The sequence below is a fragment of the Gossypium raimondii genome, chromosome 8 (assembly GCF_025698545.1).
Source record: "Gossypium raimondii isolate GPD5lz chromosome 8, ASM2569854v1, whole genome shotgun sequence".
Taxonomy (NCBI): domain Eukaryota; kingdom Viridiplantae; phylum Streptophyta; class Magnoliopsida; order Malvales; family Malvaceae; genus Gossypium; species Gossypium raimondii.
In genome coordinates this window covers 60,461,440-60,479,513 of record NC_068572.1, presented here as the reverse complement: position 1 = coordinate 60,479,513, position 18,074 = coordinate 60,461,440, and the positions used below count along the sequence as shown (strand labels likewise).

Sequence of the window (18,074 nt, the reverse complement as noted above, 5' to 3'; positions counted from 1 at the left end):
AGAAGAATGAAAAAAATACAAAAAAAAGAGAGAAAAATAATATAAAAGATAAAAAAGGAAAATAAAAGAATTAAAAAATAAATTTTAAGTTTATATAATGTCGTGGTTTATTATTGGACAAAAAATTAAGTATCAAATTGAGAAAAATATAACTTAGATACTAAATTGTGGTCAAGATCTTTTAAAATAGATTTAACGATTTGATTAATGTTTGGACCAATTGAAGTATCAACTTGGGGAAAAAGTAATTTATGTACCACTTTGATAAAAAAGCAGGTTAGGTATCAAGATGAGAAAAATGATATAATTTAGGTACCAATTCTTGAATTATGTTTTTTTAAAAATAAAAGACTTAATTTTTATTTTTAATTACATGGACTAAATCTCAAATCTATCAAAGTATAGGGACTAACAGCATATTTTAACCTAAAATAAACCATATTTAATTATTATTATTACTATTTTCGTTTTCAGAACATTGTTTTTGTTCCATCCTCGTCCCGGATCTACATATTTCTGGTTATTGTTATATATACTAACCAGAAAATTTCTGATATTGTTTTGTGTTGCGAAATAAATGAATACAAAGTGAAGTATTTTTTGGGTACTGAGGGTCTTCAAAACAGTTTCGGTTGAAACTTGACACAAATAGCGGAACCCTAGAAAGCTTTATTCCCTTGGCTCTTTAATCTGCAAAAAAAGAAAAAAAAAAGAAAAAAAAAGATGGCAGGTAATTCGGGGGAAAATCAATTTCAATTTTGGTCAAACTGAAGAAGAAGACGACGAACAGCGAGAAAGAGAGAGAGCTTATTCGCAGTTATTATCAAGTCATGTGGACGAATGTTTTTAGAATCGTATGTCGCTTCTTCGTTTCTCTTCTAATTTTCTATGTTTTTTTTGTTCGTTATGATCGAATTAGGGTTTTGCTAGTGCTTTTTAATTTAAATAATTCATTTTGCGAACTAGAGAATAATTCCTGATTGAATTAGTTTGAATCTCGATTAACTAACCTTGTACTGCTGACGTATTACATGGTAGCTGACTTATTTGTGGATTAACAGTTAGGCATTTGATCTCTCAGTTTTATTTTTACTTTATTTGAACGCACTTTGCGAAAATTTGAAGGTAATAAATGAATTTTTAAGCTGTTTTGAAGGATTTGCAATCCTTCTGGTTCACTAAAAATTGAATTACATAATTCATTTAACTTGGATTGATCATCATGAACATGTGCCTGACTTTTTAAGCATTTTTATCAGGTTGCTGTGAATTTTAGTGCTGTTTACTTTAATAATTCATTTGCTAACTAGAGAACAATTCCTGGTGGAACTAGTTTGAATCTTGACTAACTAACCTCATACTGCTTACTTATTACATGGTGTCTGACTTATTTGCTGATTAGCAGTTAGGCATTTTATCTTTCAGTTTTGTTTTTACTTTATTTGATTTATTATTTGCACTGAAAGCGCTTTGCGAAATTTTGAAGGTAATGAAGGAAATTTTTAGTTGCTTTAAAGGATTTGCAACCTTTAGGTTTACTAGTAATTGAATTTCATACTTCATTTAACTTGGATTGATCATCATGCACATGTGCCTGACTTTTATAGCATTTTTATCAGGTTGCTGTGAATTTTGTAGTTACAAATGATTTTGAATTTTAATACCTATAAGGTTAAATACTTTCTTTAACATGGAACATGGGCCATTTCTACAGGGAGGTCTCAGTCAAGTATCATGGTTCCAGTTTCACCCTGTTGAATCTGATTTAAGCTCCCTCCCAGACAAAAGGTTAGTAACCAGGGCATCGGTTTCTTCTCATCTTTCTACACTCTTCTTGGAGCTTTTAAGAAGTAAATATTCAAGAGTTAATGTGTAAACAATCAGAAATTTATAATTTGTTTTTGAGGCTGTACAGGATAAAAGTAGAGCAGAAAGATGCTGCTACATTGTTAGTTATCTCGTCCCATCTGCAGCTACAGAAGGAGGGATTTCTTAGTGCATGGACCAATTCCTTTGTTGGACCCTGGGATCCATCTCAAGGTCTGCATAATCCAGGTTAGGTTCCAATCTTTGGTCTGTGACAATGAACTCTGCTGTAGTTTAACTTTGAAAGAAAGAGATAAAATGCATTAATTTCCTATATCTAATGGAGTTTTATGATGCACTATAGATGAGAAGATTAAGCTGTGGCTTTTCATCCCTGGACGTCATGCATCTGTTGTGGACTCTGCTCAATCTGCAGTGTCCAGGTTAAGAGGTATCACGTAGCCCTGAGTTTCTATCATTGACTTTGTTCTTTTCTTTAGTTATATGTGTGTCTACATGCTTGCTGGTGTATTTTGTACTTGCGTATTAGGGGTTTTGTAGATTAGAGTGGCACCCTTCTTTCAGTACTCAGTTTCCTTTTGTCATCTGCATGAGACACACATATAGACACATACTTCACGGTGTGAATGCACTATTTTACTCATCTATTTATTTTGTTGAAGTTGTTGCTTCTGGACTCTGGTTGGCACCTGGTGACTCAGAAGAGGTTGCTGCTGCCCTTTCTCAGGCTTTAAGGAATCGCATAGAAAGGTTTGTTTTCATCCCTTTCCTAGACCATAAACAGTATGTCATATTGGATAAGTCTTAAGTGGACCTGTCAACATTGGATCAGGCCTTAGACATGATTTTGAGGCCCAGGTCTGACCCTATTTAGTATTTAGTTAGTACAAAATATATTTTTTAATTTTTTGAATAGTAAAGTGGGCTTTTGGGCCCAATGGACCAGGCTGGGCTTTGGGCAAGAAAAATTAATGGTCATCTAAGCGTGGCCTGTTCCAGCCCATGGACTGGACTATTATTGACCATGACTATATTAAACTTTACAGGGCACTTTTGGGACTCTCCTACATGAGATTTGGTGATGTATTTTCAAGGTATCATCCTCCACAAATTGAAGAATCTATCAGGTACCTTTATATTTATTGTTAGATGCTAATAATTTAATTTTTACAAGTAGATATTGTGTGGCTCAAAAGGCCATGGTTACTGCATTCAGATAAACGTATGAAATAAAGAAATCATATAATGGTTATGTATGTATAAGACTTGATATGCTGATACATCCATCATCATTATTGAGATAAGCATCTGATGCTACTTGAAGTGCTTAATTTCAATTTAACGTATTCCGCCTTATTGTTATGTCTTTGTTGGCATTACTCATGTTTTAGCTGTTTTTGTTTAATTAAATATACAGTATGCAATGTCAAAGAAGGTTAAATTTATGGTAAATATCCTGATTGCTTTTACTCTCAGTAGTGGAAGCAAGATCATGCTTTTGTGATTGCAGTGAGTTTGCATTCAGTTGCAGTCGTTTGCCCTAGAATTTTCAACTGCAATCACAGTGACAAACTAGGCTTAAACTATTATTTTATGTTGATCTTTTTTTACCTTTATAATTTATGTACCTCAATTAAACTGGCATAGGAGAAGCCTACTCTGTTTTCATTCTTGAACGAATTTGTTTGTTTGGAATGCTTATATCTGGGTATTTAATTCTCAAATGCTTGCTGGGAGGATTTTCAGAATCACAGTAGGGGGAACTACTTAATGGATGTTACCGTGCAATTGGGTGTTTCTTTTCCTTGTTATTTCTTGACCAATCACTTTCTTCCTATATATGTTATTAACTTTCTACTCTTTTAAATCTTTTTTTCCTTTTCCTCTCCTTTTGTTTTCTTTTTAACCCCTCTGTTGCCTCCTCTCTCTGCATTTAAAAAATTGAAAATTTGAGATAAAAGCACTGGAAAGAAAGCTGCAAAAATTTTGCATCATGACTTATCAGCTAGTTGTATTTTCCTTCTGGTTATTCTTCAGTTATGGAATGATATTTATTATTATTTTGCAGGAGAGCACAGCCTACAATTGAGTTCATCTTTGCTGCTACAGAAGAATCTATTTTTGTACATGCTATAATATCCTCAAAGTTCGTGAAGCCTGGCATCTTAATTTTCTAGCAGTTTGCACTTGGGTTGCTTTATGATTTTCCCTCTAACATGCTTTGATACCTATTTTAATTATATTTTCAGGCACATCCGGACACTTTCAACTGGTGATATAGAAAAAGTATTAGAGCATTCTTCTAATAATACCAGTTACCTGCTTCCTGGTTCGTTCAGTGCCCTTCGCAATTCTGGTTTTTGAAAATGACTTCGAAGAGGCTTGTGTTTGTGCTTTGGTGTGTGTGTGTAAGAGTGAGAGAGATGTCAGGTTTTGGGTAAAAAAGTGTAATCAAGCTGATAAAACTGACTGTGCTATCTTGTATGATTTGTTAGTTAAGTTTCCTGCTTTTTAGAATACTAGTTTATTCATTACATCAACCTGCTTTTAAAGTTATGCAATCTTTGCTGCACCGACTAGCTTTGTGATTGTATTTATTTTGATGTTTGGTTGTAGTGATTATTTCCCCACATGGAATGTGTGGAAAACTCACAGGATGTTGTCCAAACGATCTTGTCAAGCAAGTATATTTCAGGTGGACTTTATTTATAATCTGTTCATTTGTAATTTTTTGGCACTATTACCTTCTTTCATTTATATAGAACTTACTCATTCCCCTATAGTGATAGTGCCCGGATTGATATTTTCTTTCTGCTGTTAAATTTCTTATTTTTCAGCAACTCTGGCAAAATTGGTCTACCACACCGTACTTCTCAAAGTTCTGTCTGTCAGTTGAGGGGCCAAAACTGCTATGTTAAAGTTAGTCTTGGATGCTCGAAATCTAGAGGTGACAAGCCACTGAATCCAAACCCTGATTATATCAGGAATTTACCCAAGCACCAGTCTACTGAAGCTTATGCAATGGGAAGAGTTGATCAGAAGGGACCACTAGATCTCTTATCAGTACATGAGAAGACATTTATTTATCCACCTGAGGCTGTGCTTGTCCCTGTCTTGCAAACATCCTTTGCTAGATCCTCTCTGAGAAGGTATGTTTGAATTCTGTGGTAATTCTATTGCTGCCAGTGTTGATTTGTGTGCAATGATCCAGCTTGAGAACTGGCGAGGCCAACTTTTTCAAGCAGGCAGTATCTGGGTTTTTTGTCATATATAAAGCAGCATCCTTTTAAGACATTTCATAGTGTTTTCATCTTTGTAAAGATGAAGTGATGACGGTAACCATATTACTTGTTCCTCTCTTGTAAATTTATTTGTGTGACACTTACAAAAGCTTATATGTGAACTTGCAGATTCTGGTTACAAAACTGGATAGGACCTTCATTGGCTGGTTCATCCTTTTTTAGGCATTGGTTAGTGTTCTCTCTCTTGCTTCTCTTCTTACCCTCTTATTATCTTATTTGTTTGTTAACTTTCATGCTTTGCCTCCTTGTGGTATTCATTAAAGATTTAAGCATAAGAACTGCAAACCAATGAATTCACAATCAAAGCAAGAAAGCCTTGCGAAAAATGCATGGAATGAAGAAAATAATTGTTGCACAAAAGCTCCTTCATATTTGCTCTAGCCAAATTTAATATCTATTTTGAGACAGATGAAGGTAAGCCAAAAACATGATAGATCAATTGAACAAACAGAAGTAATAACCAGCAGCTTCCTATTTTGTGCCTCACTATCACAATCAGGGTGCACCTATTTCAACACATTCACCTAAACATTATACAGGGGGGACATGCTGTAAATTTTACTTGTTTAAGTGAAGAAGGAAAACTATATATGGAGGTAGGGCTACCCTAACAATCTTGAATCATCTATTCTTTACTTAACTTTTTTTTCCTGCATGTAGTTATTTTATGGATGCATGTCATCTTAGTTGTGCAGAAGAAAATTCTCTGATTCTTTTCTTCTTCATTGCAATATAATAGATGAATGCAATAGATGTTGCGTTCTTTTCCTAAGGTCTCTTTGACGGGACTTTCAGGCCCCCCTATCTAAAATGCATTAATCACAAAACATCCAGACTTGACTATTTTAGTGTTATGGTGAATCAGAATCGACAATGACTAAGAATATGCGAACCATAGTTGATCTTGGTTGCAAGTAATTGTAACTATGATAACATCCAGAGTTATCTCTTGAATCTTCATGTCCCTCTTATCCTGTTAATAGTTTTTGCAGTGATGGCAATTTAGATATCCTGGAAAAATCTTGGGCTGAATTCAGTGGAATACACACACAGCATTGCTATAACAGCAGCAGCAATAGTAATAATAGCAGCATAAGTTCCTTAAGTAGTAGTTCCAGTGATAGTGTGACAACTGGAGCTCGTGACCTGGAGGCAGATGCAGATTCATCCTGTAGACAGTCTGGCTTATCTTCTAATGATCAGATGGAGACTGATTGTCTCAAACTGGTGACTCTTTTATCTATGTTTTTTAGTTACTTTTTTCTTAATTTTTGTGTGCTACTTGTGTCAATTCTGGATGGAAGGGTGTCATCCATGCAACCATCAAATATCCACCTGATGATGCACTAACAAATATGTTATTGTGTTATTATATACTTTTTAAAACTCAGTAGACGAGAGGAATGCAAAAACATATATAGCCTATGTTTGTGCATCCATATTTTAAATTATTAGGGTTGTATGTGCTCTATTTGAGTAGCCTTGTCTGGACTGGACTTCTGTTATTTGTTGAATCATAAATGTATCGAATATGAGAAAGTCCGCTTTTCGACTGGCAAGTTTACCCATTTAGATGGGAAGTACTGCAATGTTCTTCTGAGTTTATTGTTACTGTATTTAATTCAAACATGCTTGAAGCCCAAATAGTGGGGTTTAGATTTTCTCCTGAATTGTGAAATCTTCGTATCTTTTTCACTACTTGTATAGGGGATTGAGATGGGCTCCTTTTCTTGCATATTTTTAGCATTTAGTCAGGAAATAACAATGACTTGTATATGGCTTTTGAATGTGAAACCATTTTGACTCTTTGAATTTAAAAGTCAACGGCATATTCATTAGTTTTATTCTCTCTAAATTCATAAAATTTTGTTCAATCACTGAAATTAATAGTTGTAATTCCTGTGTAGGGCTCCAAACGGCCACGAATTGGGATGACAGAGTCATATGGTCAAGCAGGTACTGTTACAAATGCTCCAACTGAAGATGTGTATAAGTCTAATATTAGGTCCATGGAAGTTAACAGGGCAGTGATTACAGGTGTCGGAAATGACCAAATTGGATCTAATTGGGATTGGGATGACGACGACAGGGGAATTGTCATGGATATCCAATCTCTTCTCTCTGAGTTTGGAGACTTTGGGGACTTCTTTGAAAATGATGTACTGCCATTTGGGGAGGTAATTTCTTATCCTTCCATATATTCTATAACAAAGGCTTTTTATCTGATATTTGTACTATTCGGCTTAAATCACTTGGAGTGTGTTTGGATGAGGGATTTATAGGAAGAATTTCAAGATGGTATTTTAGCATCTCAATTTTTTGCAGTCTTTAATATCATTCTTCTTCTTTTATAATCATCCTTTTCTTGTAGTCTTATCAAATTCCATTTTTCATTCTAAAAAATATTTACCCAAACAGTACACTTATAACTTCTGGTTTTGAGCTGCTGCATAATAAAATGCCTTCATTTCAAAATCCCCCATCCAAAATTCACTCTTTGTTTAGAGAAGCAAAGTTTTTAAATGCTGTATATTGTTTGGAATTCATATGCATTTGTCGAGCTGTTTTAATTCATGCCTTCAAGCTGCGCACATCAACTGGATACAGTGAAAAGTTCTTTTTCAGTAAACTTTATGAATGTATTTTTTCTCTTAAACACCTCTTTTTTAGCTCAGTATATGAAGTTACAGCTGGTGTTGGCCTGCATTTGGCATTCAGTCTTGTTATTAGCACCTTTTTGCCTCAAGATAATTAAACTTTAATTGATCTCATTGTGGTCTTCCTTTTGTGAAGCCCCCAGGAACTGCAGAGTCATCGGCTATTATGTTTGGTGCTTCAGATTGCGGAGATGTAGGAAGTAGTCCAGCTGGGGTGATGGATACTTCAGATCAGATGCTTTTGCCTGTTGGTCTTCCTTCCTTTGATAGCTTTAATCCACCTCTTCCACTTGTCACAGAGGAGTTTTTGAGCAAAAGTCAAGAGGTCACAAACAGTGCTGTGACATCTGGTCCATCAAATCAAACTCCAGCTTCTTCCACTGGTGAGTTTGATCATTTAATGAAAGCTGAAGCACTGATGACGTTTGCAGTTGAATATGGAGCTGTAGAAACTCCTGCAAGTGATTCATCATCAGTTTTTAGAAACCCTTATCTCCCAAAGTCTCGTAAAGTGGAGAGTTCTAATTCAAGCCAAAGTAATTACAAATATGCTGCAACGCCTCCTTCTTTCCCTTGCTTTGGTGGATTGGATGAGAAGACTGGTATGCCTATGAATCTGAAGGCCCACCCTGGAGGGCATGATTCAAACTCCATGCTCCAACTGAAGAAATATTACACTCATGTGGAAACTAGGGAAGAGAGATATGGCAGGAGGTTGCTCACACATAATGATAGCAATGCTACAAACGAGATGTCAGGAACATCTCAGTTTGGTAATTTGTATTCAATCAAGTCAGATAAGTCGGCAAGCAGGAAAATGACACAAGGTGTATTTGGTGGGGAGCGTATCCTTCTATCTATGAAGACCGTGCTTGGAACTGAAGTGGAATGTTCCATGTTCCAAGCTTCCATGTTAAGGATGAGGCACATACTTCTATCTCCCACTAGCCCTGCAACTATTAACTTGAGTAGGCCTACAGCAAGTTCTGTTTTAAACCAGCTTCCTGATGATCCTAGTACCATGGCAGACAACCTATCTAGCCGGTATGAGGTGAAGAAAGAATCTATACCTTTCAAAAGTGCTGGTGATATTGATGGAGTAATGCTAGACGGACACCTTAATGCACCTGTAGGTGTATGGCGCACTGTTGGAGCTCCAAAAGTTTCAAAGCTTGCTACTTCAAGTATTGAAGCTAGTCCATCCTTAACCCATAATTTGTATAATGAGGAAAGTATGCTCTCTTATGGGCAAAGTCAACCACTTCAGGAACTTCTTGATGGCATTCCATTACTAGTCCAGCAAGCTACTTCCTTTGTTGATTTGGCTTTGGATGCAGATGGTGGTGACTGTCCTTACAGCTGGCTTGCATTACAAGAGCATTGGAGGCGAGGGTTTTGTTGTGGGCCTTCCATGGTTCATGCTGGTTGTGGGGGGACTTTGGCTTCTTGTCATTCCCTGGATATTGCTGGTGTGGAGTTAGTAGATCCACTTTCTGCTAATGTGAGCTTTCTTCATTGTCCAGACTACTAATTACACTAGTATCTATGGGTCCTATAATAATTAAGAGTGAACTCCATGTGATATTGCTGATAGTTATCAATGTCTGTTACTTTTCACTGTCTAAACATGTGTGTATGGATGTGATGGATTAGAGAACTTTGACTATTTATCATATGAGTCTCATGCAAAGAATATTTTCTTACAGATTCATGCTTCTTCCGTAATCAGTTTGCTGCACTCTGACATCAAATCAGCCTTAAAATCTGCATTTGGCAGTTTGGATGGTCCTTTGTCTGTCACTGACTGGTGCAGAGGTCGCGGTCAATCAGGTGATGTTGGAGCCTCTGCTGATGGATCATCTACAGAGTCCAATATAAGTGAATGCCGAGATTCTTCAAGTACCGTAACTCTCTCTGTGGGAGAAGCAGTGAGTCCATCCCAAACTTCTGTTGGCGGATCATCTTACCTTAAAGGTATGTTTACACACTATTATGTTACATTTATGGGAGTTCTGAAGAAACTTGACACGCCGAAGGGGTTTTCCTTATTGATGCAATGGCTGTTGCAATAGATGGAGGTAAAGTTGATGAGACCAGCCAAAGGAGATTGAACCAAGAAACCTCTGGTTCTGAGTTAGAGCAACAACAAAGCAGCCGGCTAAGATCAACTCTTTTTGTTCTCCCATCGCCTGCCTTACTTGTTGGGTAAGTGTCCTCTATTTTTTATTTCATGTACAATTACAAGTTTGCTTAAGTCGATTGCAAATGGCCTAACAAAAATATTTAAAATTTGGCATCATCCATGTTGTCTATGCCTCATTTACCAACTTAAATAATTTCTAAAAGACATTTGACCGAGCAAAGTACCTTTGTGCTTTGCTGTTGAACCCTAGGGCTTAAGTTAATGTGCAGTGGCTGAAAAGTATATTTTATTCTTCGATACAGCATCCATGCAGAATCCTTTTTGATTTATCTGGACAGTAGGCACAGGGCCCTTTTTTATTGACCTGCTTCTGATTTCATGCTGGGGATTTTTTTGGCCTACTGCATATGAAAATGAAGAATACCTTGAAAAAACAAATATTATATATATCATAATTTCTACAAGGGCATGACGATAAATGCCAATAAAATTCACTTGGAATGGGTGCATGAACCATCCATGTGAATGAAATTCATTCTGGTGCAAAGAATTCTCAACGGTCATAATTAGACAATTGAGTCTACACAGATGATGCAAATTCATTTGGCTTGAACTATTCATATGAATGACATTCAATTTTAAGGAGGCTCTTTATGCCCTAGAAAGTATATTACGTTTGAAATGGTATCTGGTACAAAGAAATCATTGACAATCATGGTTAGCCAATTAAGTCTAGATTATTTATTTATTATCATAACTTTTTCTGTTAGCAAATGTTAATCAACAACTCAAAGCAGTCCCTTGCATTGCTACTGGAATGAGTCTTTAGACTGAGTTCTTCATTTTTTGATTTCCAAGATTTAGTTTGCTTATAAACATGATCTGTTGGTAGACACTTGTGGAGATTTCTTCTGCTCTCTCTCTATTTGAGAAGGAACACAATACCGAGCACATATTAATAGGGCATTAAAGGCAGGGTGTATCGTTGGGTATTGTGGTTGAGAATTTTGCACTTCCACTCCTTGTTATCTGCAGCTACTGCTAGTCTACTATTCATGCATTGCAGGATTGTTCATAGATGAGAGTTAACTTTGCTATCCGGTGGTGCATGAAACTTTATTTTCTGACAGGAAACCTTTGATCCATTATGTTGATATAAAATTGCCAGATTAGAGTAGAAATCTATTATGAGAACATATCAGTTAAGATTAGAGTAGATCAGTTGAATTTGTTGAGATATATAACATAATTTGTGAAATGTAAATTATGTGCATAGCATTACATGACTTGCAAGTGGTAGTTTGAACAATTTTGCATGTGAAGATAAGTATGGGGTATACATGTAAGCCAAGTTGGCCCATATTTCAAATGAAGTTGATACTTTAGTCAGTGTTTGCAGTTTGCTCTATTTAAGTTATGACATTCGAACAGATAAGTGCAAATGATGACTTGTAGGTACCAGGATGATTGGCTTAAAACTTCAGGAAACTCTTTGCAGCTTTGGGAAAAGGCTCCTCTTGAGCCATATGCTCTACCAAAACCTGTAAGATTCTTCACATGGCTTGCTCCAGCTAAAACAAAAACTCTTTATTTATTGGGTTGGTCTGGTTTTAGAAATTGCTCTGTTTATAATCTGAACTTTTGGCTTGCAGATAAATTATTCTGTGATATGCCCAGATATTGATCCCCTTACTTCTGCTGCTGCTGATTTTTTTCAACAACTAGGAATCGGTATGGGGCTTCGATGCATTATTTGTTTTGTTTTCTTGGGTTTGAATTGTTTCAATTGAATATGCGGGCTATTGCTCAATAATTCAATTTAGCTATTGTACTTTTGATGCATACCTCGTGAGAAAGAAAAGGTTATATGTTTCCCAGTATGGCTTTGTCAACCTAACAAGGATTATGTTGGAAAGCATAATCTCATAAATTTTATTGGAAGAAATTAATGGTTTTGGAGCCGTGTTGACTTTGCCCAGGTGTTTGATCCTTTTATCTTTAAGGGACTTGAATCTCTCTGTACTTGATACCAAGGATGTCTTCATTGTTGGCTCATCTTTGTCTTTAGATGTTATTAACTTTTTACAACTTAGTGCAGCTGGTTTTTGCTCAAAAATCTGTTTTATAGTGAAATTGGGAAGAGACCCTATGAGTTTCCTGTGACTTGGGTCCAATTAAGATTAGTGAACATATTGATGTCAATTACCAATGCAGTTTGTTTCCTGCTCTAGTTATCATTTTGTATTTTCTGAAGCAGAAGCATTCTTATTTGATCTTATTGTTTATTTTTTCTCAGTATATGAGACATGCAAACTGGGAACTCACTCTCCTCAGAGTTTGGGAAACCAGATGGAGATTGATTCGGGGAAATGGTTTTCTTCTGGCTTTGTCCTACTTGATTGCCCCCAATCAATGAAGATAGAAAGTAGCAATGCATCTCTCCTGGGATCAATAAGTGATTTTTTTCTCTCTCTGTCAAATGGTTGGGACATGACATGCTATCTCAAATCTCTTTCTAAGGCTCTTAAAGCTTTGAAAATTGGCCAATTTTTGTTCACAAACCAAAAGGAAGGAATAAGCAGCCCATGCTTGGTAAGTATGATGTTCCTTGTATGTCTTTTATGGAAGTGGTTCTCTCTCAACATGTTCCTTGTTTGATGATGGTTGGACCATATTTACCTCAAGCAAAGGGGAAAGAAATTTCTGCTCTCTTCCTTCCACCAATTTATTAATTATGAAAAATGCATGTGAGAAATTCACTAGTCTTGACACAATACTTCAATTACCTTAAACAATATATTCGTGTATTATCTTTGAGTTTATATTTTGCTGACTGTCAAGATCCATCTAAAATCAGTATTAGTTCTACTTCACAAAGTGCATGACTTTTGTTCCTAAAAGATATATACTGTTTATTCAATATAAGATGCTGCAATTTGAAACCTTCTCTCTGGAACCATGTGCTTTTTGTCTGTATTCCTTGTTATCTTTGGAATTCCTTGTTATCTTTGGAACATATGGTGTCTAGGCTAGACCTTAGTTTGGTTGTCCTTTACTTGATGGTACATGTATTAGGCAAGCTTCTTCCTTCTATTGATTTCTTTTTCACTTTCATAATTTTATTAGCATTTTTATGGCATTTATTTGTGTTTTCATTAGAAGGTTGGAGGATTTAGAATACACTTACAATAGGTATTTGATGTTCATATTTGAAAAGCACCATATCTTAGAAATATCTTGCCTGTAATGATTTACATGTTCTTCCGAAGTATCATAACTTTTCTCATTAAAAAAAGAGGGAAAAAAGAACTTGTACGAATAGAATGTTATGATTTAAGGGTACAGCATAAATTTTAGTATAGAAGTCTATATACTTCTGTAGTGTGACTAAGATAGCAGTTAAGTTTCGGAGAGAGTTGTATTTTTTTGGAACCATTACCATCTCATTTTGTAATACCTAAATTAAGATGATTTGTTTAATTAAATAATAAACTCTTGAGCAGAATTTGTGGTCCATGGCCTTCTGTGACTTATACAATCCATTATTTGACTGCCTCATAAACTTGCTTTAGTATTGCGTAATGTGACCAAACTATTTTATCATTACCTGATCTGTTGGTTTCTTGTATTTAGGTAATATATGTGGTGTGCCCCTTCCCCGAACCTACTGCAGTCCTAAAAACGGTCATTGAATCTTCTATTGCTGTTGGATCAATTATTCTGCCCTCAGATAGGGATAAGAGATCACTACTGCACAGTCAGATAGGGAAGGCATTAAGCAGCTCAGCAGCTGCGGATGAAGCATCGGTATCAAATATTCCTGTAGTTTCTGGGTTTAGTGTTCCAAAAGTGGTTGTTCAGATTGTAACAGTGGATGCCATTTTTAGGGTTACAAGCCCACCTTTTAATGAACTCATCATTCTTAAAGAGATGGCTTTCACTGTATACAACAAAGCTCGACGAATTTCGCGAGGATCCATGAATGATCTAGCTCTTTCATCATCATTATCTAGATCTCATTCGGTCTTAACTCCTATGACATCTATTCCAACAATGTGGAAGGATTCTGTTGGTTCTCGAATCCCAGGGTCTTCTATTCCTAGAGAGGGTGAAATTGATTCCAGCTTGAGGGGTGGTGCTTGGGAAAATTCATGGCAAACACGGACAGGAGGATTAAGTTGCGACCCAAATAGAAATGGGGATTTCTTCTATCCTGACGAAGTTCGTTACATGTTTGAGCCCCTTTTTATTCTTGCAGAGTCTGGTTCTTTGGAGCATGGAGTTTCTCCTACAGCTTTTGGTAATTCAACCTCTGAAACTTCAAAGATAGTCTCGGACGAAAGTGGTGGCGGCTTCATGCAGGCTGCAAATTCTGTAGGAAGTACTGATCCTGGCTCAGGTTCTCAGCATGTTGGGTTAGAGCCTGATGGTCTTGATTCTAGTAATCAAAAGATTCCGAGCTTACATTGTTGCTATGGATGGACGGAAGATTGGCGGTGGCTGGTATGCATCTGGACGGATGCTAGGGGGGAATTGCTTGACTGCAACATATTCCCTTTTGGTGGAATTAGCAGTAGACAGGACACAAAAGGTCTACAGTGCCTGTTTGTACAAGTTTTGCAGCAGGGCTGTCACATACTTCAGGCATGCACTTCATCCGATACTGGTGTTGTCAAGCCCAGAGACTTCGTGATCACACGTATAGGAAGTTTCTATGAGCTTGAATACCTCGGTATGTCAGTTTGGTTCATCCTGTTAGTTTTTATGTTCTTTTTCTCTCTCATGGCCAAAATGTTGCTGCTCATGACCTTGTTGCATTTATGGCTAGCTCTAACATTCAAGCTGCCTTCAGCAATATTATTGAATGGATTGGCTATGTTATGCATATGTTGATTCTGAATTGATAATTCTGCTTCCTTCTATAAAGTTGTTTCTACAGTTGCAATTATAATCTGTTTAGCCTATTATTAGTTACAAGCTTCTAAGGACGTGGTATGCTAATATACCTTTTTTTGGTTCAAAAGTATGCTAATATACTAGAGTTCAACGGTTGTTTTTTTCTGTTTACTTGGCATTAATACCTTTTTTTTTGCACTTGACTAAAGAGTGGCAGAAAGCTATCTATTCAGTCGGTGGATCTGAGGTGAAGAAATGGCCTCTTCAGTTGCGCAGATCTGTTCCTGATGGCATGCCTGCTAACACAAATGGAACTTCATTGGATCAGCAAGAGATGAGTTTGATTCAAGAGAGAACATTGCCTTCCTCACCTAGTCCACTGTACAGTTCTCACACAAAGGCTAGCTTTATGAAAGGTGGTTTAGGACAACCTGCCGCAAGAAAGCAGCTTTTGAGTGGACAAACATTAGTTGACAACTCTAGGGGATTGCTTCAGTGGGTGCAGAGTATCAGTTTTGTTTCAGTTTCAGTTGACCATTCTTTACATCTAGTGTTGCAAGCAGATTCACCATCTTCTGGTGAGCTATCATTCACTCTTTTGGTTGATTCTCTTTTTTCGTAATATAAATGATGCTTTAAATGTTCTTATTTTCTGTTCACAACATGACTACATTGAATTGTTTGGTTAAATGAAAAGGGGACCCGAGTCTGCGGGGTAGGGGTTACCTGTCCTGTTAACCATAGTCTCTCCCAAATATTTTCATCATTCAAACCCTCATATTGTTATGCATTTTGCTGTCAAGTACAATTGGTAACTCTTTAATACTAAAGCATTAAGTATGCTGATGTGGTGCTGAATTGTGAACTTTTAATTATGAAAACATGATTTTGGAGTCTCTGAAGTGGTTGATGCAAGATTGGGCGGATTCTTGAGTCTCTCCCACTGGTACTTATTGGCAAAACTATTTATAAAAAGAAGGCTCGAAAGAGGGAAAAAATGTTAGAAGGGAGAAATTGCAAGAGTGAAGGGGTGAAGGGGAGATGGACATTTGGCCTTCCATCCTACACTGTCAATGCAGTACAACTGGATTGCCACCTTTTAGATTTAGTGATAACCAAGCAACTTTCCTGTAGAATAGTACTATCTCATTGGGTCCTGATGTTTACAGGGATGGATCGAGATCTGGCTCTATGAAAACATGTAGGCTAGAGTCAGATCTTGCCGACCCTGTTGACTACTTTTTCTATATTTTGCTACGCTATTGATTAGACTAGCATTCAATTTGGTGTTGTCTTTTACGAAGGAACTAATCATCAATTCATTTCTTTGGTTTCACTTTTACATTTAAGAAAAGTGAAATTGAGATCTGTATGTATTATTTGTTTATACTTGTATAAACTAAGACCATTTCATTGTGTACCAGGAACTCATAGTGGTACTGGTCCGGGTCAATCAAGCTACATAGAAGGGTTCACTCCTGTCAAATCTCTTGGTTCAACTTCTGCTTCATACATGTTGATCCCATCACCCAGCATGCGGTTCCTACCTCCAACCCCTCTTCATCTGCCAACATGTCTAACTGCAGAATCACCACCGCTTGCTCATCTTCTTCATAGCAAGGGCTTTGCGATCCCTCTCTCAACTGGTTTCGTGGTTTCAAAGGCTGTACCTTCTATGAGGAAAGACTACAGAAATCACCCAAAAGAGGAATGGCCTTCGGTTCTTTCCATTAGTCTCATTGATTATTATGGAGGTAATAAGGTCACCCAAGATAAAGTAATAAGAGGAACCGCAAAACAGGCAGGAAGGACTCCGAGCTCCGAATCTAGAGATTCCGAAATTGATAACCATTTGATTTTGGCATCCATTGCAGCAGAGCTTCATGCTCTGTCATGGATGACAGTTAGTCCTGGATTCTTAGATCGCCGAACCGCCCTCCCGTTTCACACCGATATGGTTTTGAGACTCAGAAGATTGCTTCATTTTGCTGAGAAAGAACTCTCTGGGCAGCCTGATAAATCCCAAGTTTAAGAAGCATCAACAACAACAATGCTCCATCAATTTATGTAATACTTAAGTCTCTCTGTCCATACCTCACTCACTGTAAAACTAAAATTATATCATGTTAGGTGTATTAATGTATGTATGTATGTATGACATCAGCTCACAAATTGGTCCCTTAGAAAAAGAGAAAAAAGTAGTGTGATCCACATCAGTTATGGCAGTGTCTGCCAATTATAGATTACGTAACTTAGGATGATTATTATTTCTGTCATATACACTTGTAACTGTTAGAATCTAATTTAGTTCTTTTTCTTTAGGTAATTTGAGTTTGAAGTGAGTCTCAAGCACAAGCTTTGAACATTGAACAACTTGGGCTTGAGCTCGAAATCGAATATTCAAACCAATTGACTTAAAAAGTAAATGACCTTTCTTTGAAATTTTCAACTTTTTGTTTTTGTTTTATATTATTACTGTTGTATGCCCGATATGATGTTTTAAGCTTGAGGAACTCTTGGTCCTAGACATGCTCTTTCAAGGTTTATAAGTAAATGAGACAAATTGAACATTCGAAGCTCCACGGAGAAACGAAAAGGGTAAAAATTTTGATTGAAAGTTCCAGAACTATTGGTGGAAAAAAGCATAAGAAAAAATCCCAATGCTATACCTGAAGAATAAAGTTTTTGAAATTTGATCTGGGATATTCTGTTATTGATTTAACAGTTTAATTATTGTCAGGCTCGCTTTACCTGCCTTACTCGGCTTAATGTTTGCCTAAGCTTGTTTATCACGAATTCGATATATTCGAGTTTAAGTTTCAGCTTTATTAATCAAGTTTAAATCAATAATATATATTAAAGGCAATGTAATTTAATTGTATGAAAATATTAAAAAATAAAAATAAAAAGCTTGATAAAGTTCACAAGTCGTAATAGGTATGATCAGATTTTTCTTGATTGATATTTTATAATTATTAAATCGAATTTGAGTTTTTTTTTACTGAATTGAACCCAAGTAATTTGCGAGTACCAATGTTTTGTTTACGGGTAGAGCATTTTTGGTATGATAGAAAATTATCACTTTTCATGGAATTTTATTGGCTGGTATGTGATTTCAAAGTTTGGTATGTAAAAATTAGTTTACTTTCCTTTTCTATAGATAATGTAAAGTGATTCCCTTGATGTTTAGCAATAATATTTTCATCAATCACGTTCCATTGGAATCATGATATTAGAAAGCACCAAATA

At 36.4% G+C, this 18,074-nt stretch overlaps 1 protein-coding gene across 3 annotated transcripts; it reads left to right on the top strand.

Moving 5' to 3' along the window:
* Positions 1-486: 486 nt before the first annotated feature.
* On the top strand, positions 487-17,267 carry LOC105792739 (mediator of RNA polymerase II transcription subunit 13). Of its 3 annotated transcripts, XM_012621489.2 has the most exons (23): positions 487-854; positions 1,715-1,788; positions 1,916-2,055; positions 2,171-2,257; positions 2,490-2,577; positions 2,874-2,954; positions 3,896-3,973; positions 4,077-4,156; positions 4,444-4,522; positions 4,665-4,976; positions 5,238-5,297; positions 6,113-6,356; positions 7,037-7,085; positions 7,167-7,306; positions 7,923-9,287; positions 9,493-9,760; positions 9,859-9,991; positions 11,385-11,472; positions 11,582-11,660; positions 12,226-12,521; positions 13,563-14,661; positions 15,035-15,403; positions 16,250-17,267. In XM_012621489.2, the coding sequence occupies exons 1-23, from the start codon at positions 831-833 to the stop codon at positions 16,855-16,857; spliced, it is 5,841 nt and encodes a 1,946-aa protein (XP_012476943.1). In that variant the 5' UTR covers positions 487-830; the 3' UTR covers positions 16,858-17,267. The 3 variants fall into 3 exon arrangements, with proteins under 3 accessions (XP_012476943.1, XP_012476942.1, XP_012476941.1); XM_012621488.2 differs by having other exon boundaries at positions 6,122-6,356; positions 7,037-7,306; XM_012621487.2 differs by having other exon boundaries at positions 7,037-7,306.
* The last annotated feature ends 807 nt before the right edge of the window (positions 17,268-18,074 follow it).